At 35.5% G+C, this 26,379-nt stretch overlaps 1 protein-coding gene across 4 annotated transcripts in view; it reads left to right on the forward strand.

Moving 5' to 3' along the window:
* The window catches only part of QSER1 (glutamine and serine rich 1), an 80,211-nt gene extending 57,827 nt beyond the window's left edge, over positions 1–22,384 (forward strand). For 3 of the 4 annotated variants that reach the window (XM_086341045.1, XM_086341048.1, XM_086341049.1), the window contains 7 exons: positions 447–580; positions 1,982–2,199; positions 6,845–6,982; positions 9,125–9,222; positions 13,999–14,151; positions 17,403–17,498; positions 18,750–22,384. In XM_086341045.1, the coding sequence (XP_086197171.1) occupies positions 447–580; positions 1,982–2,199; positions 6,845–6,982; positions 9,125–9,222; positions 13,999–14,151; positions 17,403–17,498; positions 18,750–18,890 (978 nt within the window). In that variant the 3' untranslated portion in view covers positions 18,891–22,384. Of the gene's footprint in view, positions 1–446; positions 581–1,981; positions 2,200–6,844; positions 6,983–9,124; positions 9,223–13,998; positions 14,152–17,402; positions 17,499–18,749 lie in introns of those variants that run through there. The other variant, XR_015142230.1, reaches the window with a different exon arrangement.
* The last annotated feature ends 3,995 nt before the right edge of the window (positions 22,385–26,379 follow it).

Below are 26,379 nucleotides of genomic sequence, written 5' to 3' on the forward strand. Positions count from 1 at the left end.
GAGTATATGATGCTCTGATTTTAAAATAAAATTAATATATAAATACCAACTACTTAAATGGCTTAACTCTTTTTTTTTTAAATAATGGAAAGGAATTAACATTAGTGTGGGAAGAATTCTTATGGACCTAGAAACACTTAAATTGATTATTCTGCCAGTCAAATATCCTGATTTACCAAGAAAACTTACAGAATTATTCCTTTTTACATGAATAGTTGTTTAATAGCATTGAGAAAGTAAGCCTTTGGCGATTAGCCAAAGAAGACTGCATCTATGTATAGGCTTGCAGTTCAGAATGAGGCTGGGATCGTTTGTATCGAGGGTGCAATTAGCCTGGCCTGAGCTGCATTTTGAAGGATGACTTTATGACAGTCTGTCATGACAACAAGGGAATATTTTATGTACAGAATGTACAATTAAGTAATTCAAAGTGCTTCTTTCCTTAGTACCTTGGATATTTTGGAGATGCAAAGAGTAAATACAAAAGGATATATGTGAAGTTCATTGAAAACACTAACAAAAAGGAGTATGTCAGAGTGTGTTCCAAAAAGCCAAGAAATAAGCCTTCACAAACTATCAGGTATTTATTATTTTATGTAATATGTTTGTAATAATTATTGGAAAACTTGTTATTGGTGATATACAAAGAATTACATCAATTAAAGAGACTATTTTTTTCCATTATATACAAGTCTGAAAATCATTGCTTAATGTCATAAGTGATTCCTTTTGAAGTAATGAGACAGGAATTATAAAGCCTGTGGCTACCATGGTGGGGTGGATACCTTTTTCTTCCCTGAGTCCTTTTGGTGTCACCCTAGTATAGTGGAAAATAATCAGATTTACAGTCTAAAGATTTGAATCCATCTCTTTATGACCTAGATTAATATAGCATTTCTAGGGACTTCTCTGATGATCTAGAGGTTAAGATTCCATGCTTCCACTGCAAGGATTGCAGATTTGATCTCTCTCTGGTCAGGTAACTAAGATCCTGCACATGGTACAGCAAAAAAAAAAAAATCGAAAAAAAGATAACCTTGCTTAGCTCCCTTTTTTTAACCTAAAAGTAAAATGAAAATAACAAAATGTCAAATTTAAAATGAGAAAAAACTGTTTAAGGCCTGTACATTACAACTACATTAGAATTGTCATCATATGTTAATGTGACTCTGGCTTGTCTGGAGCATGAATTTGGAAAACCATAATTTGGAAGTGATGACCCAGCCATATTCTCTTTAATGATATTCTCAATCTAGTGCTCAGAAGATCTAGTTAATGAAGATTCCAGCTTATTGGACACAGCCACTTTATCTCTATGATGGAATTTATCCTCTCCTTCAAATCTCCAAAACCAGGGCACAGCAAATCTTACTTCGGGGACTCTGGCACAGGTGCACCTGAGAATCCGTATCAAAACCTGGCACCACCAGAGCCTGTGAGAGTTCTGATGTTCCAAGCTAGATGTGACTAGAAGTCCATTGGTCGTCTGCAATACAGCCTCATAGTCAGGAAAAATGAATTCATAAAGGGAAAGGAATGGAGGGAGAGAGAGAAATAATAGGGGTTGAATTAATATAGTCCCTTACTAACTGAATATGTTGAATGTCAGTGTTAAAGGGTGTATTTCAAGAGAATTTTGGAGCAGTCACCATTGGCCTTGTGTAGGGCTTAGACTTTATTTTGGAGGTATTGGTGAGGTGATTAAATTTTTTTTCACCAATGTTTCTCGATTTTCTGTTTATTTTTAATTAAATTATTTATATAAAAAATTTTATTCTAAATTTTTATTTAATTATTTACTTTATTTAGCCAAGTTGTGTGTCCTGTGGGATTTTAGTTCTCCAACTAGGGTTTGAACCTGCACCCCCTGCAGTGGAGGTGCAAAGGTCTAACCATTGGACCACCAGGGAAGTCCCTCATTAATTTATTTGAATTAGACAAGATTTCAGTGTGTTAATGAAGTCTGTTTGTAACATTGCAGAACTGTTCAGGCTAAGCCAAGTAACAGCAGTAAAACTTCTGATCCTCCAACACCAAAAACTGCAACAACAAAAGCCCCTTCCATGAAACCCAAAGTTAAACAGCTAAAAGTAAAGGCTGAGCCACCACCAAAGAAAAGGAAGAAATGGAAAGAAGAATTTTCATCATCCCAATCTGACTCATCTCCTGAGATCCACTCTAGTAGTAGTGATGATGAGGGTGAGTTCTTCATGAAATGAATACCTTGATAATTTGAGATTTGCTGCATTAATGGAGAGGAGCAATGATGCTGACAATGCAAAATGTATTTATTTTTCCTTAATTAGGTAATTTAGCTACCTCATTAAGTTCTGCTTAGGCATATATTTGCCCATGACTAAGCTAAGTAACTGTGCCTTAGTTTCTCTTTTATAAAGTGAAAAGATTGAAATACGTAGCAGTTATCTAACATACTTTTTGACCTTAGAACCCTTGCACACCGTTAGAAACTGTTGAAGACACCAATAAGCATTTATGTAAGCTCTTCATATATTGAAATTAACTTCATTATAAATTAAACCTGAGACAGTTGTAAAACAGAAATGTACCAGGAAAAATCCATCAGCCATCAAACTTACTGTGTAGCATTTACAAGAAATTTTCAGCAGTTCAGTAGTCCAGGGCAGAGGCAGGAAGCTCCTACTGGTGGGCTAAATGTGATCTGCAGCCTATGCTTAATAAAGTTTTATTGGAAAACTGGGAATTATTTACATGTTTTCATAAGTTAGTTTCCCCTTACGGTGACCGATTTGAGTAGTTCTTACAGAGAGCATATGACCATTAAAGTGCCAAATATTTACCATCTGGCCCTTTACAGAAAAATACGCTGACCCCTTATTCTAATAAAGTAGTCAGAAAAACATGAAAGGATGACGGAAGGCTGTGTATGCCATGCTAAAGCTAAAAAGCTTGGGATTCTGTAAACAGAGGGGAATCCTTGGAGGGATTTAAGTAAAAAAACAAATGGTAAAATCTGAATTTTAATTATGAGACATCATCTGTCTGTTCAGTCACTCATTCGTGTCTGACTCTTTGCAGCCTCATGGACTGCAGCATGTCAGGCTTTCCTATCCATCACCAACTCCTAGAGCCTTTGAGAAATTCAAGATGTATTCTTGGCAGAACTTGAATGATGAATTGCGTTTTGGGGGTACTGTTGAGGTTGATGTCTAGGATGGTTTCTGGCATTACAAGTATCATTGCCTGGGAGCTGATCTTAGAGATTACTTGGATAGAAATAGAATTATAATAAAAATTCTTTTGTAGCAGAAGTTTGCTTTAAATGTATTATTTTAAAAAGCTACTATGAAGTTATTTAGAAATGTTTGTAAAGTATCAGAATTTGTAAAGAAATTTAGTGCTTTGAGTATGCATGGAAGGCATTATATATAATTTCACAGTTAGCATTCCTGCTTACTGTTTAGAGTAGAGAAGTTTAAGTTCTGCTTTGCACTGTTATTTATACAGCTTCCTCAGATGACAATCAAGTTGAAAATTTTCTTTCACTGATAATCTGAATTACCACTCGGTGTCACTAGTAAGCAAGCATTATTAGTGCTTCTTAAAAAGAAGGAAATACGATAATAAACATAGTTTTTAGGCTGGTGGTTTTTCAAACTATTTGTTTCAAGACTTCTTTATAATCTTCAAATGTATTGATGATTCCAAAAGACTTTGTGTGTGTATGTGTGTGTGTGTGATTTGTATCTATGTATATCACCAAGTATGAGTTAAAACAGTTTTAAAATATTTTAAATAAACCCATTATTACATAAAAGGGACTTCCCTATAGCTCAGATGGTAAAGAATCTGCCTGCAATGCAGGAGACCTGGGTTTGATTCCTGGCTCAGGAACATCCTTTGGAGAAGGAAATGGCAGTATTTCATTAACACTCCAGTATTCCTACCTGGAGAATTCCATGGACAGAGGAGCCTGGCGGGCTACAGTCCATGGGGTCGAAAAGCATCGGACACGATTAAGTGACTAATACATGTTACATATTAATGTAAGTTTTTTAAACAATTGTGTTTAATTAGATTAGGTTTTTTATTAGATGTTATTTTGGTTAAAGTATGTGAAGAAGACCTGGACTCACGTTAGGTATGTAGTTAGGAAAGAGGAGTATTTTGATTACTTTTTCAGATAATCATGGATATTTTTCTCTGATACTCAAAGGATTTTATTTTGTAAACTTGACAAGTGGTAGTTTCTTCAACTTTTCATGCTTGTTACGTTAAAATCTGTTTTACTCTTTGAAGTATCTTTCATCCATGAATAACTTTATAACATTTTTTTGGCCATGTGAAAATAAATATTTGTTAGCTCATTGATATTTTTTTTTTCATTTTTTCCCCACATTTTAAAATGTGGCAAAATATATATAATATAAAACTTGCCACTTTTAACCATTTTTAAGTGTACAATTCAGCAGCATTAATTATATTCACAACTGTTGCGCAACCTCACAGCTATTTACAAAACTGCTTAATCACTCTAAATAGAAACATTGTAACCATTAGGTAATAATTCCCCATTCTCCCTTTCCCCCAGCTGCTGATGATCTCTAATCTATTTTCTGTCTCCATGAATTTGCCTCCTCTTCACGTCTCATATAAGAGTGGCTTATTTCACTTAGCATAATGTTTTTAAAGTTCGTCCATGTTATATAACATATGTTAGAACTTTTTAGTTTTTATGACTGAATGCAATTCCATTATAAGTTTATCCATTGTATGCCCTTATCTTTTTATTCTATTGATAGACACTTGGGTTACTTCCACATTTTGGCTGTTGTAAATAATGCTGCAGTGAACATTGGCATACAAATATCTGTTAAGTTTGTGTCCTGGTTTTCCAATTATTTGTATACCTAAGAGTGGAATTGCTGAGTCATATATTTTATATATTTAGCTTTTTGAGGAACTGCCTAACTGATTTCCACAGTGATTATACTATTTTACATTCCCACTAACAACGCATAGGTTTCCATTTTCTTCACATCCTCACCAACCCTTGTTATATTTTGTGTCATGATTATAGGTATTTTAGTAGGTGTAAAGTGATATCTCATTGTGGTTTTGATTTGTATTTTCCTAATGACCAGTGATGTTGAACATCTTTTCAAGATTTGAAAATATTTTCTCCCATTCTGTAGGTTGATACTTTACTTTTTTTTTTAAGTATATGTGCTGTGGAGGTGAGCCCTGTATTTCAGTTTTTGATAATGTTCTTTGATGCACAAAATTCAAAATTCTGATGAAGCCAAATTTATCTGTTTTTTTTCATTGCTGTTGTTTTTAGTGTCATATTTGTAATCCATTGCCAAATCCTAGGTCATGAAAATTTATCCCTGCGTTTTCTTCATAAGAGCCTTATGGTTTTAGTTTTTACATTTACATAATAAATTTTTGCAGTATTAAAAATAACATTTTTAATATTACCACTAATTTCATCAATGAAGTCTTGAAATGGTCGTCAGGCTCACAATGGTGGAAATAAGTTTTCCGAAATTCTAATTTTCACTTAGAACCTCAGTTTTTATCATTGGCAGCAAATACTGTCAGCTGTTTTCCTGTAGTGACAGGTTCACTTCTTTAAGAAAATGTCTGCCAAATACTGAACAGGGGTAGGGTATCTGTTATTTTTTAAGTAAAAATGGTATTCCCGTGGAGAAGGTGGCTGGTTGATCAAACAATTGAATGGGTGCTCTTCCTGGAGATGACTGTCATACATCATAGCAGAGGTGCTTTATGTATACCTCTCATTTCATCACACAGAGTTTTAAGACATTTACTCAAGAGTAAAGACTTAATACAATTAAATTTTTACTGCTTCTTCAAGGATTATTCTTAAGTGAAATCAGTGTTGGGGTTTTTTTCCTTCAAATTCATGACCGTTAGATGACAGTCATGGCAGAGTACATGGCCACTAGTACAGTTTGGGGTCAGTGTCTTGGTTCATGCTAGCAAAGGCCCACAGCAGTTTTACCCAGCATTACTTTTACAAATGTCAACAGAGTGACAAAGGTATATAACATCTTAATGTTATTAGGAAAACAGTTTGACATCAGACACCCCAACACCCCTGAAAGGGTTGTTGGGGAAACCCCAAAGGGTTTGGACCAAACTCTTAAGAACCCCTGTTAAAGGTTGTGATGATGGTTCTACATTTGAATACAAAAGTAAAACTTAAGACTCTTCTCTAATCTTGCAGTACTTACCATTGAATTTGAGTGAAATTTTTTTATACAGATTGTGTTTACATTAAACATTTTTTAAATATGTCTTGACTCTAGACCAGAATTTTATAGTAATTTAAGTGTAGAAATAAAAAGAAGAGATATGTATATGTTAACTCATACATTAGGTATTTTATGGTTTCTTTACTAATTAAATACTAGAAAAACCATCCAATTTTGAAGTAGCATGACCTCGCAGTGGATGTCTGGTAGGGCCAGGGGAGGGGAAACAGGTCCCTACAGGACAGATGTTTCCAAATGTTGGGCTGGTGTTGGACTTCAGAGGCACCTGGGAACTTTTTAAAAAGTGTAGTATTTAAGCTTCATTACCACTCCAGATTCATTTTAGTAAGTCCAGCAGTCTGGGTTTTTTTGTTTTGTTTTCAAAGCTCTCCAGTGATTGTGATAGGCACAACCAGCTTTGAGAATCTCTCATTCAAAGTGTTTTTAAAAGCAGAGTGGGAGAACCTTGACTTTGAAGTTTTATCTACAACCATTTATCTTCTTGTAGGTAACTTGCTGTTGGGTAACGTGTTTTTAAGTTGTCAGAAAGGAATATTTAATATTTCCTCTTTTCTCCCTCCCAGAGTTTAATCCTCCAGCTCCTTTCGTCACTCGCTTTTTGAACACAAGAGCAATGAAGGAAACCTTTAAGAGTTACATGGAATTGCTTGTCAGCATTGCTTTGGATCCTGACACAATGCAAGCCTTAGAGAAGAGCAATGGTACAGTCTGCTAAGTAATACTTTCTTGGCAGTACTTTCCAGATCTTTCCCATTCTTCTCTGTTACTTATATGTTTAATATGTGGTTTTTGTGATATATCCTATATGTTGTCAGTAAACTGTTGATATACTGGTTCTATAAATACAGCTTTATATTTCATAGGGTCATAGCTTTTCATGAATTGCTTGAATAGTTGAACAATTTTATATTAAATATATTTTTATTGATTTCTACTCATGAGAATACTCGAGTATTCCTGCCTGGAGAGTTCCATGGACAGAGGAGCCTGGTGGGCTATAGTCCATGGGGTCAAGAAGCGTTGGACACGACTAAGTGACTAACCACCGACTAGTTTCTTTAAATCCTGGACTCTTTTTCATCCTCATAACATTTCACTAAGTATCTATATTATGTGGAAGGTCCAGATTTCAATCAGTTTTTATATTTCTGTTTTCTAATAATTGGAAAGATGAAGCATATAACAGTGGTATAAAGCTTAAATTGTATATTCATGTCCAGTAAAAGATACATCACAGAGTAAATATTTTCTAATCAGTTAGTAGTAAAACCATAAATGCCTTGAATTATATTTATTAATATTATTCCTTTTTTACTCTTTCTTTAGTAACTTTTTCTTCTGGTATAGTAGGAATGACATTGACATATGAAATAAGCTGATAATTCATATGTCTAATGTTGCTCACTAATATTTACTCTTCAGCTACTACAGCTTTCACCAGGGACAGTTAAGAGAATGAAAGGATTAATGAGCCAGTTTCCATTATCCTTCTATCAGAATGAGTTGAACAAGTGTAAGATCAAAAAGATAGTAACAATGAATAAATAGTAACAATATACTTCAACAGCAGTGCCTAATGATATAAATTGTTTTATTATTTCCATATATACTTTGACATACATAATTCCCCATAATCCCAGAACAACTTAGCCATTTTTGGAGTAAAGACAATGAGGCTCAAAAAGGTTAAGTGACTTGCTTATTAAGAGCTCACAACTTGCAAGTAGCAGAAAAAGGATGAAATCCAAAGTCTTCTAATTTCTAGTCTTGTTTTTTTGATCATATAATCAGAAACAGTAACAAAGAGCCTGCAAATGTTTTCTCTGTCAATCAGAACTCCTTGCATCATAACATACACATTTCTTAATAGTGGTCATTTCTGGGTAGTTATATTTTAAATGATTTTTTTCCCTATTTAAAAAAATTTTTTTCTCCATTTAAAATGAAGGGTATAGATTTTAATGGTTATATTTCAAAACAATCCACAAATGTTTAAAACTTGTTTTTGTAAAATGTAAATTTTGAATAGACTTAATCACTGCTAGAAAGATAAAATGAAAGCTATCAGGTATGTTGTGGTGACTTTGAACAGCATTCCTTACTGAGGGCTTTTTCTTCAACTTGAGGAAAGTATTCTTTTACTGGTCTCTGTGCTTGTGTTTATTTTCCAGATGTAAAGAGTCATTTTATTTAGCTATGGAATTAGTAACCAGATTCAGAAGGTTTATATATACATTTTCAGAAAGGTCATTAAAGATAATTAGTATTATAAAGTGTTGCTATGCTGATAAATTTTTAGTAACCTAAACTATTTGCTACAGCACCAAAAGTAATTAATTAATACTCTGAATGTATTTTTTCTTCTAAAATAACTATTTGGACTCTTTCCTTGTGTATTTGAAAGTGAATTTTGACTCTCTTTTCTTGCCCCCTACTTATCCTTTGCCCCATTGTATAGTGAATTAAGAATATCATACTCAGTATTTTATTTTAAAATTTTTAATGATAATTTTATGATTTGAAATATTATTATTGTTCACTTGGTAAATGAAGTCTGGAGAGACTAGGCAGTTTGACCATTTGTTCATCAATTCTAATGCTGGGATTAAAACCCAGGACTTCTGTTCTCTCATCATAGTATGCTGCTGCTTTCTCAGTTAGCTATTGTAAACTTTTTTTTAAAGCTAACTTTTAAAAAAAACCTTGTGTGCAATATTTTTAAATCAGTACTTTACACCATGAATTTAATGTCAGTCTATTAATGTTTTGTGGAAAAGCTGTATTTCTAACAGGTTTTATGTTGATAGTTCATCCCGTTACAACAAATTCTTATCTTGTTTTAGATGAGCTACTTTTGCCTCATATGAAAAAAATAGATAGCATGCTGAATGATAACCGGAAGAGACTTCTTTTGAATCTTCATTTGGATCAGTCATTCAAGGTATTTCCTTCACATGGTTTATTAGCAAACTCAGTGGCAATTATAGTCCTTGACATAACAGGAAAGAATATTTTGGAAGCCATTCTCAGTTTTATAAAGTTGTCCACCCAACAAAAATTTGATTTTTATTCATTGTGAGTCTTGTCTGAACATGTCTTTTTACTTTATTAAGTACATTCTTAACGTTTATCATTTGTTTTTCTTTGCTTAAATTCATTTTTCAGGTTTTCATGTTCATCTTTTGTTGTTTTGTCGCTAAGTGGTGTCTGACTCTTTTGCAACCCCATAGACTGTAACCCACCAGTCTCCTCTGTTCATGGGATTTCCCAGGCAAGAATACTAGAGTGGGTTTGTCATTTCCTTCTCCAGGGGAATCTTCCCAACCCAAGGATCAAACCTGCATCTCCTGCACTGGCAGGTAGATTTTTTACCACTGAGCTGCCTGGGAAGCCCTTATATTCATGTAGTATTCCTTATATATAATATTATAATTTTCAAATGTTTTCAAAAATGCTTCCCTTAAACTACTGTATTCCAATCTTGTTTTTCTTTTAAGCCTTTTTTAAAATTTCCCATTTCATTTACACTTAGAATTGGCCATAGCAGTTATCAAAATTCCCTTTATTTGCATGGTTTACCCAGTGTCTGATGAAAAATTGATCTTCATATAATGGTAGGAGATATTATACATCTGTTAACATATCTTGGCACTGTAAATTGGTTTTTGGTATTACCAGAAATTCAGTTAAGTCACTCAGTCATGTCCGACTCTTTGCAACCCCATGGACTGCAGCATGCCAGGCTTCCCTGCCCATCACCAACTCCTGGAGCTTGCTCAAACTCATGTCCATCAAGTCCATCTATTATCAGAAATAGAGAACAACAAAAAGCTAATCTAAACTCAGAAAATGTATCATGGAATCTACTGAGTAATCAAAACTTTTTCAACTTTTCTTATTCAAAGTGTAACATGTAGCATCTAGAATCATTTGATTACATCTAAACTCAAGAGAAGTGTTTTTTAATACATTTGTATAGCTTTTTTATAAACAGTCTTTATTTTTGGAGCAGTTTTAGGTTCACAGCAAAACTGAACAGGAAGTACAATTTCCATGTATCCCCTGCCCCCACACATGAATAACCCCCCGTTACCATCGTCTCCCACAGAATGGTACAGTGTCCCAACTGACGAACGGACACTGACACATCACGGTGACCCGAAGTCCGTGGTTTGCCTTACAGTTCATTCCTGTGCACCCATGGACCAACATACCCACTGTCATAGTACCGTACAGAGTAGTTTCAGTGCCCCCAAATCCTCTGCTTTGTCTTTTCATCCCTTTCCCTCCCCTAACCTCTGGCAATGACTGATCTTTTTACTTCTACTCCATAGTTTTACCTTTTCCAGAATGTCATATAGTTGAAATAATACGGTATGTAACTTTTTCAGGTTGGCTTCTTTCACTTCCTAATACTCATTTAAGTTTCTGCCATGTCTTTTTCATGGCTTAGTAGCTCATTTCTTTTTAGCCTGAATAATACTCCATTGTCTGAATACCCCACAGTTTATACATTCACCTACTGAAGGGCAACTTGGATGCTTCCTAGTCCTGGCAATTACTGCTGTACAGTCTCGTGTGAAGGGTTATGTGCAGACATAAGTTTTCAAGTCCTTTGGGTGATTTGTATAGCTTTCTCACATCCCTGTTTTATCTGAACTTCATGTAAAAGTGAAGATCAGTTTCATTTTAGGTAGGTGAAAATTAATGCTCTGAGATTGATTTAGAGGTTGTAGCCAGTTAGTGTGTGTGTGCTCAGTTGTGTCTGACTCTTTGCAACCCCAAGGACTGTAGCCCACCAGGCTCCTCTGTCAATGCGATTTCCCAGGCAAGAATACTAGAGCGGGTTGCCATTTCCTTTTCCAGGGGATCTTCCTGACCCAGGGATTGAACCCACATCTTTCAAGTCTCCTGCATTGGCTGGCAGGCAGGTTCTTTTCCACTAGTGCCACCTGGGAAGACCTATTAGAGGTTGCTGCTGCTGCTAAGTCGCTTCAGTCATGTCCAACTCTGTGCGACCCCAGAGACGGCAGCCCCCCGGGCTCCCCCATCCCTGGGATTCTCCAGGCAAGAGCACTGGAGTGGGTTGCAGTTTCCTTTTCCAATGCACGAAAGTGAAAAGTGAAAGTGAAGTCACTTAGTAGTGTCCAACTCTTTGCAACCCCATGGACTGCAGCCAACCAGGCTCCTCCATCCATGGGATTTTCCAGGCAAGAGTACTAGAGTAGGGTGCCATTGCCTTCTCCGGATTAGAGGTTAAATGACACCAAATTCTACTAGTCATCCTATAATCTTCACTGACACACACTTCAGTTCAGTGCACTTCAGTCGCTCAGTCGTGTCCAACTCTTTGCAACCCCATGAATCGCAGCATGCCAGACCTCCCTGTCCATCACCAACTCCCTGAGTTCACTCAGACTCATGTCCATCGAGTCAGTGATGCCATCTAGCCGTCTCATCCTCTGTCTTCCCCTTCTCCTCCTGCCCCCAATTCCTCCCAGCATCAGAGTCTTTTCCAGTGAGTCAACTCTTCGCATGAGGTGGCCAAAGTACTGGAGTTTCAGCTTTAGGCATCATTCCTTCCCAGGGCTGATCTCCTTTAGAATGGACTGGTTGGATCTCCTTGTAGTCCAAGGGACTCTCAAGAGTCTTCTCCAACACCACAGTTCAAAAGCATCAATTCTTCTGCACTCAGCCTTCTTCACAGTCCAACTCTCACATCCATACATGACCACAGGAAAAACCATAGCCTTGACTAGAGGGACCTTTATTGGCAAAATAATGTCTCTGCTTTTGAATATGCTATCTAGGTTGGTCATAACTTTCTTTCCAAGGAGTAAGCGTCTTTTAATTTCTTGGCTGCAATCACCATCTGCAGTGATTTCGGAGCCCCAAAAAATAAAGTCTGACACTGTTTCCACTGTTTCCCCATCTATTTCCCATGAAGTGATGGGACCGGGTGCCATGATCTTCATTTTATGAATATTGAGCTTTAAGCCAACTTTTTCACTCTCCACTTCCACTTTCATGGAGAGGCTTTTGAGTTCCTCTTCATTTTCTGCCATAAGGGTGGTGTCATCTGCATATCTAAGGTTATTGATATTTCTCCCAGCAATCTTGATTCCAGCTTCTGCTTCTTCCAGCCCAGCTTTTCTCATGATGTACTCTGCATAGAAGTTAAATAAGCAGGGTGACAATATCCAGCCTTGACGTACTCCTTTTCCTATTTGGAACCAGTCTGTTGTTCCATGTCCAGTTCTGACTGTTGCTTCCTGACCTGCATACAGATTTTTCAAGAGGCAGATCAGGTGGTCTGGTATTCCCATCTCTTTCAGAATTTTCCACAGTTTATTGTGATCCACACAGTCAAAGGCTTGGGCATAGTCAATAAAGCAGAAATAGATGTTTTTCTGGAACTCTCTTGCTTTTTCCATGATCCAGCGGATGTTGGCAATTTGATCTCTGGTTCCTCTGCCTTTTCTAAAACCAGCTTGCACATCAGGAAGTTCACGGTTCACATATTGCTGAAGCCTGGCTTGGAGAATTTTGAGCATTACTTTACTAGCGTGTGAGATGAATGCAATTGTGTGGTAGTTTGAGCATTCTTTGGCATTGCCTTTCTTTGGGATTGGAATGAAAACTGACCTTTTCCAGTCCAGTGGCCACTGCTGAGTTTTCCAAATTTGCTGGCATATTGAGTGCAGCACTTTCACAGCATCATCTTTCAGGATTTGGAATAGCTCAACTGGAATTCTATCACATAAAACATTTTATTTTTAGAAATATTTACTACTATTTCCCATGATGATTTTGATAATTTTAGGAATTTTAAAGCCTTTTGAAGTTAATAGTGTTTTTTTTCTCTGAACTACATTTATTTCCAATCATCTTGAGCATCTTGTTATTAGAGAAATCATTAAATTTTCTGCTTTCATGTCCATCCCATTGTTTCTAAATTTAGAATCCATTTTTGTCTTTAAGTTCCATTTGTTATAAGGAGTAATTCTGGGTCCAGAATTTTTCAAACCTGAACGTGTTTTATATGGAAAGCACAAAAGTGTATAGTAAAAGCACAAATAATCTAAAAAAGAGATGAAGCTAGAAACTAATAGCTCATTCTGATAGAGAATGCCAAAAGTTCTGTTGTTTCTATTAAATGAAACAGTTCACGTCTACACCTTTGCTTTAAAAATTAAGTTACTTGTTTAAGAAATGTACTGTTGAGGGGTCACAGTACTAGGAAGTACTAGTGCTTGGGAACCGATACAAAATTTGGAAAAGAGTGACCTTGAAGGTTGAAACTGTTTATAAACAGTTGAAACTTACAGCTGTCCTTTCGCTTGACTTGACGCCTAAGAGACAATACTAAAAGGAACACTTCGCCTCATTCAGGAGTCCCCACAGTATCACATGCTGTGCTTAACTCAGGTTATAATGTTGGCTCATGTCCAAGGGGTGGGGAAATAGGTGCTGTGTCTTGATGGGAGGAGCTACCAAGAATTTGTGGCCACGTTTAACACCCATGTATGTTTGTGTATGTATGTAGGTATATATTGTATATATTTACCACACCCCATCAGTAACCCCCACATATATTTTTTGTGTATATATGTATATGTATGATTATACTTTTATATTAAAAAAATAAATTTTCAATAGCTGGAGGTAGTCAAGCTCATGTTGTTCTAACATCAGTTATTCTTGCTTTATTCTCAAGAATGCCTTGGAAAGTTTCCCTGAACTAACAATAATTACTCGAGACTCTAAAGCAAAAAGTGGGGGATCTGCTATGTCTAAAATCAAAATGAATGGCAAAGCTTATAATAAAAAAACTCTAAGAACTTCTAAAACAACTACTAAGTCTGCACAAGTAAGTATATATTGATTGATTGTAATTACAGATTTTTCACTTGTTAATATATATCCTAATTAAGACATTGAAACAGGCAGGTTTTTTTAATTTTAACTTTTTTAAACGATGAAAGTATGATAACATGTTTACAGGAGACTTGGAAAATACAGAACAAGGTTGCATATAGTTCTACTATATATGATAATTATTTTTTAAGTAGATAAATTAAGATTTTTAGTTGGAGTTTCAATATCAAACTCTCAAAAATTAATAGAATCAATATACAGAGAAGTAGAAGAATATAGTAGACCTGAAAAGCACTGTGAACCAATTCAACATAATTAAGATTTATTCAGTTTTCACAGAACAGAGGATATAAATTCTATACAAGTTCCCATAGGCTATAAACTAGGAGACACTGACACATATCTAGGGATATAAAACAGGGTGCAAAAATTTCATGGTCTAAAGGTATTGAAATCATACAGTTTCTATTTTATTACTGTGAAATTATGTTACAAATCAATATCAAAAGATATTTGAAAATAACCCATGTTTTTTCAAGTGCAGTGTGACATTGACTGAGAGAGATCTTCGACTTAGCCATCGAAAGTCTCAATAAAATTGGACTGAGACAACAGGAATTTGCTATATGGCTCAGGAAACTCAAACAGCGGCTCTGTATCAAACTAGGGGGGTGGTATGGGGAGAGAGATGGGAGGGAGGTTCAAAGGGGAGGGGATATATGTACACCTATGGCCAATTCATGTTGAGGTTTGACAGAAAACAACAAAATTCTGTAAGGCAATTATCCTTCAATTGCTCAAACTACCGCACAATTGCACTCATCTCATACGCTAGTAAATAATGCTCAAAATTCTCCAAGCCAGGCTTCAGCAATATGTGAACTGTGAACTTCCTGATGTGCAAGCTGGTTTTAGAAAAGGCAGAGGAACCAGAGATCAAATTGCCAACATCCGCTGGATCATGGAAGAAGCAAGAGAGTTCCAGAAAAACATCTATTTCTGCTTTATTGACTATGCCAAAGCCTTTGACTGTGTGGATCACAATGAACTGTGGAAAATTCTTCAAGAGATAGGAATACCAGACCACCCGACCTGCCTCTTGAGAAACGTATATGCAGGTCAGGAAGCAACAGTTAGAACTGGACATGGAACAACAGACTGGTTCCAAATAGGAAAAGGAGTACGTCAAGGCTGGATATTGTCACCCTGCTTATTTAACTTCTATGCAGAGTACATCATGAGAAATGCTGGGCTGGAAGAAGCACAAGCTGGAATCAAGATTGCCAGGAGAAATATCAGTAACCTCAGATATGCAGATGACACCACCCTTATGGCAGAAAGTGAAGAGGAACTAAAACGCCTCTTGATGAAAGTGAAAGTGGAGAGTGAAAAAGTTGGCTTAAAGCTCAACATTTACAAAACTAAGATCATGGCATCTGGTCCCATCACTTCATGGGAAATAGATGGGGAAACAGTGGAAACAGTGTCAGACTTTATTTTTCTGGGCTCCAAAATCACTACAGATGGTGACTGCAGCCAAGAAATTAAAAGACGCTTACTCCTTGGAAAGAAAGTTATGACCAACTTAGATAGCATATTGAAAAACAGAGACATTCCTTTGCCAACAAAGGTCTGTCTAGTCAAGGCTATGGTTTTTCCAGTGGTCATGTATGGATGTGAGAGTTGGACTGTGAAGAAAGCTGAGCGCCAAAGAATTGATGCTTTTGAACTGTGGTGTTGGAGAAGACTCTTGAGAGTCCCTTGGACTGCAAGGAGATCCAACCAGTCCATTCTGAAGGAGATCAGCCCTGGGATTTCTTTGGAAGGAATGATGCTGAAGCTGAAAGTCCAGTACTTCGGCCACCTCATGTGAAGAGTTGATTCATTGGGAAAGACTCTGATGCTGGGAGGGATTGGGGCAGGAGGAGAAGGGGACGACAGGATGAGATGGCTGGATGGCATCACCGACTCGATGCACATGAGTTTGGGTGAACTCCGGGAGTTGGTGATGGACAGCGAGGCCTGGTGTGCTGCAGCTCATGGGGTCGAAAAGAGTCGGACATGACTGAGCGACTGAACTGAACTGAAAACAAGCAAATATTTTACTCTGTTGTTTTTAAATGTGGAGTGTGTTCAGGAGGAATGAGCACTTCCCTGGTGTAGGGAGCAGGGTCTCATTCTTTGTTTTTCTCCATTGCTTAGCACAGTATCTGGCATATAGTGAGTGCTCGCAAATTTTCTAAATGAGACTGATAATTATTCCATGCTTATATTTTTAATATTTTTGTATATCATTGAATATAAATGCATACAGATAAATGAGTATGCACATATTACATAAGAATCAGTATTCCATATCTGTAAAATTATTAAACTTGGAATTCGTTTATTTTCAAACATAGTCTAAATTATTTGCCATTTCAGAAAGCAGTTTAGCGACATAGCGATTACCCATCAAAAATGTGTTTTGTAGAAACATTCATAAATACATAAAACCATATGCCTTTGCTCATTGTAGACTTGTTTGTAAGAACAATTCCAAATACGTATCACCAGTGTGAGACTGACTGTAGAGCTACCCAGATAATGTAATACTGTGTACTTTTTAAAAAGAAGAGAGAGATTCAGTCTTTCAATAAAAAATTTTTTACTTCTTATAGCTTTCCAAATATAGTTCTAAGTATTAAGAATACAACAGTGAAAAATGGTCCGAAATCCTTGCCCTCAATTTCTATGAGGGAGCGAGGGCAGTGCTTAATAAATTGAAAGATATCCAAGTTTTGTTTAGGTTAAAAAAGTTATGAAAAATAGAATTGTGGAATAATATGTACAGTATGATCTCCTTCCCATTATAAAAATTAGTGTTACTAATATATGTTATACATGGGGGAAACATGGAAGAATATATTACATGCTGTTAACATTGTTTTCCTCTGAAATAAGACATTATAGAGTTCTTTTACCTTATAAGTCATCTTTTATGTTTACTGTTTAAACTTTTCTATAATGTTTAACTTTCTGGAAATAGTATACTTATATGCAGAAAAAAATAATAAAGATTTAAAAATATGATTTAAATTCTAATTCTGAATAAGCATCTTGTCCATATTAATACATATTAATACTAGCCATATAAGTCTTTTAAGATTTCCATTGAGAGTTTTGCTGTAACATTTTCATAAAAGTGTTCTTAGTTCAGATGCTCCACGAAATAAATGTGTATAAATTCTTTTCTTTTAATAGGAGTTTGCTGTTGATCCAGAGAAAATACAGTTGTATTCTTTGTATCATTCACTCCATCATTATAAATATCATGTTTATCTGATATGTAAAGATGAGGTAATTACTTTTTTTATCTTCTTAAAAAAGAAATGTATGTTTTCCTGAGGTTTAAGAAGATTGTAGCTACAATATTTTTATATGCAATTTTTAAAGGTTGCATTCCATTTACAGCTACTACAAAATATTGGCTCTATTCCCTGTGTTATACAGTATATCCTTACAGCCTATCTTGTACCCTTAGTTCATACCTTCCACTCTGACCCCTGTATTGCTCCTCCCCCCTCCCACTGGTAACCACTAGTCTGTTCCCTATATCTGTGAATCTTCTGCTTTTGTTGTTAAATGTACTAATTAGCTGTAGTATTTTTTAATGCCTTAAAGAGAATTGTTAGAAATAATTTTTAAAAATATGTGTCTATGCTCTCTCTGTTAAATGCTGTGCTCAGATTAATCTGAGGCTCATCGCTTCTCATGGGACCTGTGAGTGGTAATGTTTTTGAGCTGTTATATTCGTTTTACATTGCCATGATAAATGGCACTTTATTGCATTTTCTTCTCTCATAATGTATAATCATCCTGTTTAATTAATTCATTTCAGTCACTGCTTTGAATATCTTTGCTGTCCTCTTTATCACCAGAATGACCTTATCCCAATTAATTGCAGAGAAATGGGTGTTTTGTCCCTTGGCGTGAAGAAATGATAGTTAAAATTTAATTGTATCTTTTCAGTATCATAATTTAAGTTGCTTAGAAATTATGTATGACCATACCACTTGATGGATGGAATATAAGGATTAACCTCAGGGGTTAAATGGTTGTACACAGTAACCTTTTTTGACAAGCATTATCAGTTTTTTAATTTAAAAGGGTTAAGTTGGCTCAAAGCTGTACAATCATGAATTTTATAATGATCTGGTATGGGAAAATGTGCATAAATCTAAAATCTGTCTAGCAAAGGAGAAAGTGAATACGGTCACACAGCATATGTTGGCTATTTTTACGATGCTCTGGAATGCAGGAACTGACCCCAAAATTTGTTATTCCACTTTTAACGCAATTGGATGGAATTGAGAAGGTTTGAACCACTTCTAGCCTTCCTCCTTCCGCACTTGGAGCCGACAATGATAGGATTAGACCACTCAAATTTATTCGAGATAGTCATTCTCTGCAGATGGAATTTTTTTGAAAAATTAGTGTTTGGCAAATTTTTAAATCCTCTTTTCATTCAGGATAGAGAAACAGTGAGCCCTTGTGAAGAGCTTATAAAGTGATAAGTATAAACTAATTTGGTATTTCTTTTCATTTTAGATTTCTTCCGTGCAGAAAAAAAATGAAGATTTAGGACAGGAAGAAATTGTTCAGCTTTGTATGAAAAATGTTGAATGGGTAGAAGACCTATTTGAAAAATTTGGAGAACTTTTAAATCATGTACAGCAGAAATGTTCCTAACATTGCCACAAAAATTCCATCTATTTTCTGGCACTAATGAGATGGCAGAGGCAGGTGGTCAAAGTGGTGGTCTGGAGACCTCAGATAATTGAATGTCAAGCAGTGGTCTTGTGTAGGCACGCCTGCTTTGACCATGAACTTGCATCATGGCCTCTGCTAAAGGACAGTGGTGCTGCCAAGGAAGTCAGTCCTTTGGAAATGAACCTGAATGTCACCGTGTTTTTATCCTGATGAATGATTTTTCTATTTTGTAAACCATTGGGAAACTGAGTTTTATTTTCAGAAATGTTTTTTGACAAATGATGAAGCATGCACTAAACATAATTTTTCTTTATTGCTAGAGAGATAACACTTAAGTAACTTGATTATTTTTTTCCTGACTCTGACCAGAATGAACACCAGAATGAAAGAAAAGTGGCAGAAAGCGTATGTTTATCTTCATGTCTGACCACAAAACGGAAAGTATTGTACATTATGTAAGCAGATCTGGTGTGATATGACATTCTGTATGAGAATTTCATCAGTTTAAAAATGTAAAATTCCGAAACGGCATTCTGCTTTATGAACTTTTACTCTTAACATGTTCAGGAAACTGGATGTGGAATTGGTGCAATTCTATGACTGCTTTTTGTGTCAAATTATATGGTGATGAAAAAACAATGACATACTATTTTCCCTATCTCAAAAGAAAAGTATTTTCCTTTATACCGTTTTTCCTTTGGAAAAATTTTCAATTGTACATTTTATTTCACTAATAGTTGTATTTTTCACAAGGAAAATGTTGTGGTTATAATTATGTTTGATGTATCTGTACTACACTTTTCATTATTTTCAGTAAATCTTATTTAGTTATATGTTGAATTTCTATTGTAAATTTATCTTGAGGTAACGCTCTTTGTTTATACAGATTTACTTCAGTGTTTTCCAGAATATGCATTCAGTACTAGAATTAGTTTAGCTTTATAAATGGGGTTGTGTTAGACACTGCAGTCATTTTCTGATTCATGAAAATAAATTTCTTAGTAAACTAGCACTTGGTTAACTGATTTGTCAAGATTAAAATTAACCACATTCTACATTTTGAAGACTAAAACGTGTAATTAGACTACATGCAGTGTTAAACACAGCCGACCTGACTCTTAGAACTGGAAGTGGTAGAGTCCTCCTTTTGGTGCCTTTCCAACCTTTATACATGCTATTGTAGCTCTCTTTAGTTGGATAGCTAGTGTTTCTTCAAGTAGTTTAGCCGAGACCGTGAATGTATTAGGTTCAACATGACCTTCTGTTTTTATTTGTGTTTGCCAACAGGATGCCTTATTTGTTTGAGAAAAAATTTTTTACTAGTGTCCTTCTAAGCGATCTTCTTTTTTAGGATTCTAAAGAAGTTGTTAATCATCATACTCGTGTTTATTTTACCACCATTTAGTGCCTTAAGTCCTATCAAAAAAGCAGTGTTACTGCTCAGTGCCCAAGTAAGACATGCTTACGTGGCTATTGCTGTTGTCTTTATTTTGAGTTAACAGGCCAACTTCTTACACTTGAAACCTCAGTAAATTGGCAAAGAATTGAAGGTTGCATGTAACTTGATTTGAGAATCAAAGTAGCATTGGGTGGAAATGGAGTATTTGAGTTAAGCTTACATATTTATTTCTGACGGTTATCTTATTGAAAGCAATAATCCTTAATCTAACAATCCTTATACCTGGTGTTAGACAAGATAATCATAGAAATTCCACTCAAGAATTAAATGTTCCATTTCTGAACATTTAGGCAGCTTATTTTGAAAGCAAAAGTAACTTATTAAATTCATTTTGCCTAACTCCAATAAGAGAGAATCATCACTGAGAGCAGCATAAAATTAATTTCACTAAGTGGAGAAGAGTAGGAAGCAGCCATATTTCTTTCTGATACTGACTCTGGACAGAATTGGTTTCTTTCATTTCCAAAGTGCAGAGTAGCGAACTACATCATCTAATGTAGGATTGTAAGTACACGTCTTTATGTTACTTCCCATAGCTTATGCCTGAATCATTAATGATTTAAACATTTTTAAAAGCCATCCTGCATTTAGGTAACTCTTGAAGTACAAGTTTGAAATCACTAGCCACATTTCCTTCATCATAAGGCCCGTGGAAAACAGAGACATTCCTTGTTTCCTGTAGAAAATAATTCCATTTCTTTTTCAACTGCAGTTGCCCTTCAGCTGCTTGCAGTTGTATTCATATTAGAAAACAAGTGTTTTCATTAAACCGGAGGCCAAGTCTATGATACTGCCTGAAGGAAACTCAGTTACTTTGCACCATCTTCTCTCATTTGATCCATATAGCATAGGCAAAGACATCAAACTCAGGCCTTAGTGAAGTGGGACTGTTACTATGACATCCATACACAAGTCCTTTCTTTGTATGAAATTGAACAGATACCTAGCTGGTTAGCATTCACATTCCTTCCCAGGGAGTTTGAAATGTGTAATATAGAAATAAGCTTAGGTCGTAGATAGAGTTCAAGAGAGAAAGCACATGTTGCCACAATCCAGGAAAACGTTTTTAAGAAAGATTGGATTTTCGTACCTACAGAAACCTAGACACAATTTACTATTTTTTAAAAAATTGTTTTGTTTTGGTATTTACTCCTAGTTCAGATTAGTGGTTAGAGAAGGGGCCTCCTTATTCCCATTTTCATGACGACCTAGTTTCTACTTAATTGACCTAATGAAGTTATAAATTTATAATGACTTATGAATTATAGTAAACAATAGAAACTACCCACTTTTGTATTATACTATCAAATAGAAAACAATGATGAGATAGAAAAATCTAAATTTAAAATGGCTTAGAAAATATTCAGATTATCTTCAAATTTCTAAATTTCATCTTATTTCTAAAACAAAATTATAGGTAAAAATTATAGGTGACTCATACATCCCTTACGGTTTTTCAAAGTCTCAGTTTCCTTTTAATATATGTATTTATTTTTGTTAAAGCAGCTATTTTCCAACCTGTGACTTTGGAGATACACCCATAAAACTAATATGGCAGCAGGGTTATTGAATCAGCTTTGGGTCCCAGAAGTTGCTTCAGATGTGCACGTTGTGAATTTTATTGTATCTATAGAATATAATTTTTGTTTTAAACTGTAGTTCCATCTATTTCTCAGAAATAACTTTTCAAAGAGTGAAAAATTCCAGGATAACTACTTCTGTGTCAGTTACACTTGACACATAACTGCACAAATGAACAATGTACACTGTTAGTTGTACATTAACTTACATGTACGACTTCTGGCATCTGTGTTCACAAATGCATGTTTTCGCAAATCACCGTTATTTATAAGTGACAATAATTGAGGTTAAGGTTACAAAGAAACCTGCATTTGTAGTCCAGAGTTTTAAGTGGTCCATAATACAATGTACGGAAATGTGAAAGACAATTTTGTATATTTGTTTGTTACTAACTCAGATCATTAAAATGAAAACAATTTTTTAAACAACAAAATCAGAATGTTCTGGGGTTTGGTTCTTTTGTTTTTAAGAGTTGAAAACTGATGTGTTATTCATGTATCATCGTGTTATAGATTGAGTACACATTATGAAGTCCTAAATAATTAGGTGCAAATGGTAAAGGGCCCACCCATTATTTTCTCAAATGATTGACTCAGTATTTGAAGAATTATTCAGCTTCAGCTGACAATATCAGAAAGTACTTAGGATTTTCTGTGTTGAGATTTGACTCTTAGCCTTTCTCCTTCTATAAAGAAGTATAAATTCTGTAATTTCTAAGTTTTATTTGAAAACAATGCATAGCTAAAAGCAATTGCTATTATCCAGATACTTTTAATTATCTATGTAAACTGTTGAGTAGGTAAAAAAGGATTTTGTCTTGACTGATCCTTTACTTTTCAAAATAATAATATTTTGCCTTTACTTTTATGTAAATATTTTAAAATGTTAAGTATTTCAATGAAAAACATTGTCAGCATATTTGCTAGGTTTTAATTAGTTTTGATTATAAAGCACTTTTCATTCCTTGGTTTATTTTACACAGTACAGAAATAAGACTTTATCAAAAAAGTTTTAGATGTGTCTGACTCTTTGCAACTCCATTGACTGCTGCACCCATCTTTTTAAAGATACACTTTATATCTCAGAGAAGCTCTCTTAAACTCAGTTATTTAAGGTCACCTTCTCAAGGAAAATGTGAAAGAGGATACTTCTTTGTACACACAAAAAATGAAGAACATGAAAAATATATTTTAAAAAGATATAAATCACTCTCTACTTAATCTTGACATCAGCCTAAAACATATTCTTAATTTTCAGTATGGGCTGGATCACAGGATTTCAGCCTTTATGGCATTGTCCCTTTTCGGTGGTATGGCTTTAAGTAAATTCCTAAATTTCAGAGACACTCATGTTTAAATAAAAATCGAAAGACACATTCCTAAGTGAAACAAATTATCTGGATTATTGATCAACTTAGGTTATGTATGTATCTTTCTTAGGTTAGCATGAATAATTTAGAACTGACTGGTTTCAAATGAAAGGAAGATACAATTACCTATTAGCCTATTGTTAAGCCTTATCTATTTTGTGATGTTAATCAGTAGTTAAAAAATCGTAAGAATAGCTTATGTTTTACTTAATTTACCTATGATATATAGTATATTGTTTTCCCTCAAATACAGATTTTATTTTGCTCCTTACAGTGTTTAAAATAAGGCAAAAATGAAAATCATTTAAGACAGAGAGTTGAAAATAATGGACATAGTGGAAATATTTTCTTAAATTGCAGCCAAAATTATCTTTCTCCTGTCCTTCCCCTCTTTACAGCCTTTCCATGACTTTTCATTGCCTTTAGCCCAGACTATCACAGTTTACAAAGAAAGAACAATTGTTTCCCCATTGTGGCACAGGCTTCAGGAACATGTAGGTTTTTCTTGTTCATGTTCCCTCTGCTAAACTATTCATTTCAATCTTCAGATTTCACTTTAACATCATTTTTGTTTAATCAGAGTAGATTGGGGGTTTTTTTGAAGTATAATTTATTTACAATGTTGTATCAATTTCTGTTTTACAGTAAAGTGACTCAGTTATATATAAATCTACACTTTTTTATATTCTTTTCCATTATAGTTTATCCCAGGATATTGACTGTAGTTCCCTGTGCTATACAGTAGGATGTTGTTGTCCATCAACTCTATATGTAATAGTTTGTATCTCCTGACCGCAAGCTCCTAGTTTCTCCCTCCCCCCTCCCCTCCCCCCTTGGCAATCACAAATCTGCTCTCTATGAGTGCGTTTCTACCTCATAGGTTCATCTGTGTCATATTTTAGATTACATGTATAAGTCATATCATACGGTGTTTGTCTTTCTCTTGACTTGATGTGATAATCTCTGGTTGCATCTTGTTGCTCCAAATGGCATTATTTCATTCTTTTTATGGCTGAGTAGTATTCTGTTGCATATGTACATACCACAACTCTGCATCCATTCATCTGTTGATGGACGTTTAGGTTGCTTCCATATCCTGGCTATTGTAAGTATTGCTGCATAAACACTGGGGTGCATGTGTTTTCGAATTATGGCTTCTTCTGGATATATGCCCAGGAATGGGATTGCTGGATCATATGGAACTCTAATTTTACTTTTTAGCCTGTAACAATATACATTCCTACCAACAGTGTAGGAGGGTTCTCTTTTTTCCACACCCTCTTCAGGATTTACTGTTTGTGGATTTTTCTTGTTATTTTTATTTTTATTGAGGTATATTTGATTTACAGTGTTGTATTAGTTTCAGGTGTACAGCAAAGTGAATCTATTACTCATATGTATATATGTATATACACACATATATGTTCAGTTCAGTTGCTCAGTCGTGTCCAACTCTTTGGGACCCCATAGACTACAACACACTAGGCTTCCCCTGTCCATCACCAACTCCCAGAGCCTACTCAAACTCATGCCCATCGAGTCAGTGATGCCATCCAACCATGTCATCCTCTGTTGTCCCCTTCTCCTCCTGCCTTCAATCTTTCCCAGCATCAGGGTCTTTTCAAATGAGTCAGTTCTTCCCATCAGGTGGCAAAAGTATTGGAGTTTCAGCTTCAGCATCAGTCCTTCCAATGAATATTCAGGGTTGATTTCCTTTAGGACAGACTAGTTGGATCTCCTTGCAGTCCAAGGGACTCTCAAGAGTCTTCTCCAACACCACAGTTCAAAACCATCAATTCTTCAGTGTTCAGCTTCATAGTCCAGCTCTCACATCCATACATGACTACTGGAAAAACCATAGCTTTTTAATATGCTGTCTAGGTCGGTCATAACTTTTCTTCCAAGGAGCAAGCGTCTTTCAATTTCATGTCTGCAGTTACCATCTGCAGTGATTTTGGAGCCCAAGAAAATAAAGTCTGTCATTGTTTCCATTGTTTCTCCATCTGTTTGAAATGGAATGATGGGACTGGATGCCATGATCTTAGTTTTCTGAATGTTGAGTTTTAAGCCAGCTTTTTCACTCTCTTTCACCTTCATCAAGAGGCTCTTTAGTTCTCTTCGCTTTCTGCTGTAAGGGTGGTGTCATCTGCATATCTGAGGTTATTGATATTTCTCAGTAATCTTGATTCCAGCTTGTGCTTCATCCAGCCCAGCAGTTCACATGATGTACTCTGCATATAAGTTAAGTAAGCAGGGTGATAATATACAGCCTTGATGTATTCCTTTCCCAGTTTGGAACCAGTCTGTTGTTCCATGTCCAGTTCTGATGGTTGCTTCTTGACCTGCATACAGATTTCTCAGGAGGCAGGTCAGGTGGTCTGGTATTCCTCATCTCTTGATGGATTTTGTTGTGCTCTAAGGCTTTGGTGTAATCAATAAAGCAGAAGTAGATGTTTTCCTGAAATTCTCGCTTTTTCAGTGATCCAGTGGATGTTGGCAATTTGATCTCTGGTTCCTCTGCCTTTTCTAAAATAAGCTTGAACACCTGGAAGTTCACGGTTCATGTATTGCTGAAGCCTGGCTTGGAGAATTTTGAGCATTACTTTGCTAGCGTGTGAGATGAGTGCAGTTGTGTGGTAGTTTGAACATTCTTTGCATTGCCCTTCTCTGGGATTAGAATGAAAACTGACCTTTTCCAGTCCTGTGGCCATTGCTGTGTTTTCCAAATTTGCTGGCATATTGAGTACAGCATTTTAACAGCATCATCTTTTTAGGATTTGAAATAGCTCAATTGGAATTCATCACCTCCACTAGCTTTGTTCATAGTGATGCTTCCTAAAGCCCACTTGACTTCGCATTCCAGGATGTCTGGCTTTAGGTGAGTGATCACACGATTGTAGTTGTCTAGGTCATGAAGATCTTTTTTGTATAGTTCTTCTGTGTAATCTTGCCACCTTTTCTTAATGTCTTCCGTTTCTGTTAGGTTCATACCATTTCTGTCCTTTATTGTGCCCATCTCATATATATATATATATATATATATACACATATATATATAT

Source organism: Bos grunniens, chromosome 15, assembly GCF_055505025.1.
Source record: "Bos grunniens cultivar Pamir isolate PY7600 chromosome 15, Bosgru_T2T1.0, whole genome shotgun sequence".
Classification (NCBI taxonomy): Eukaryota; Metazoa; Chordata; class Mammalia; order Artiodactyla; family Bovidae; genus Bos; species Bos grunniens.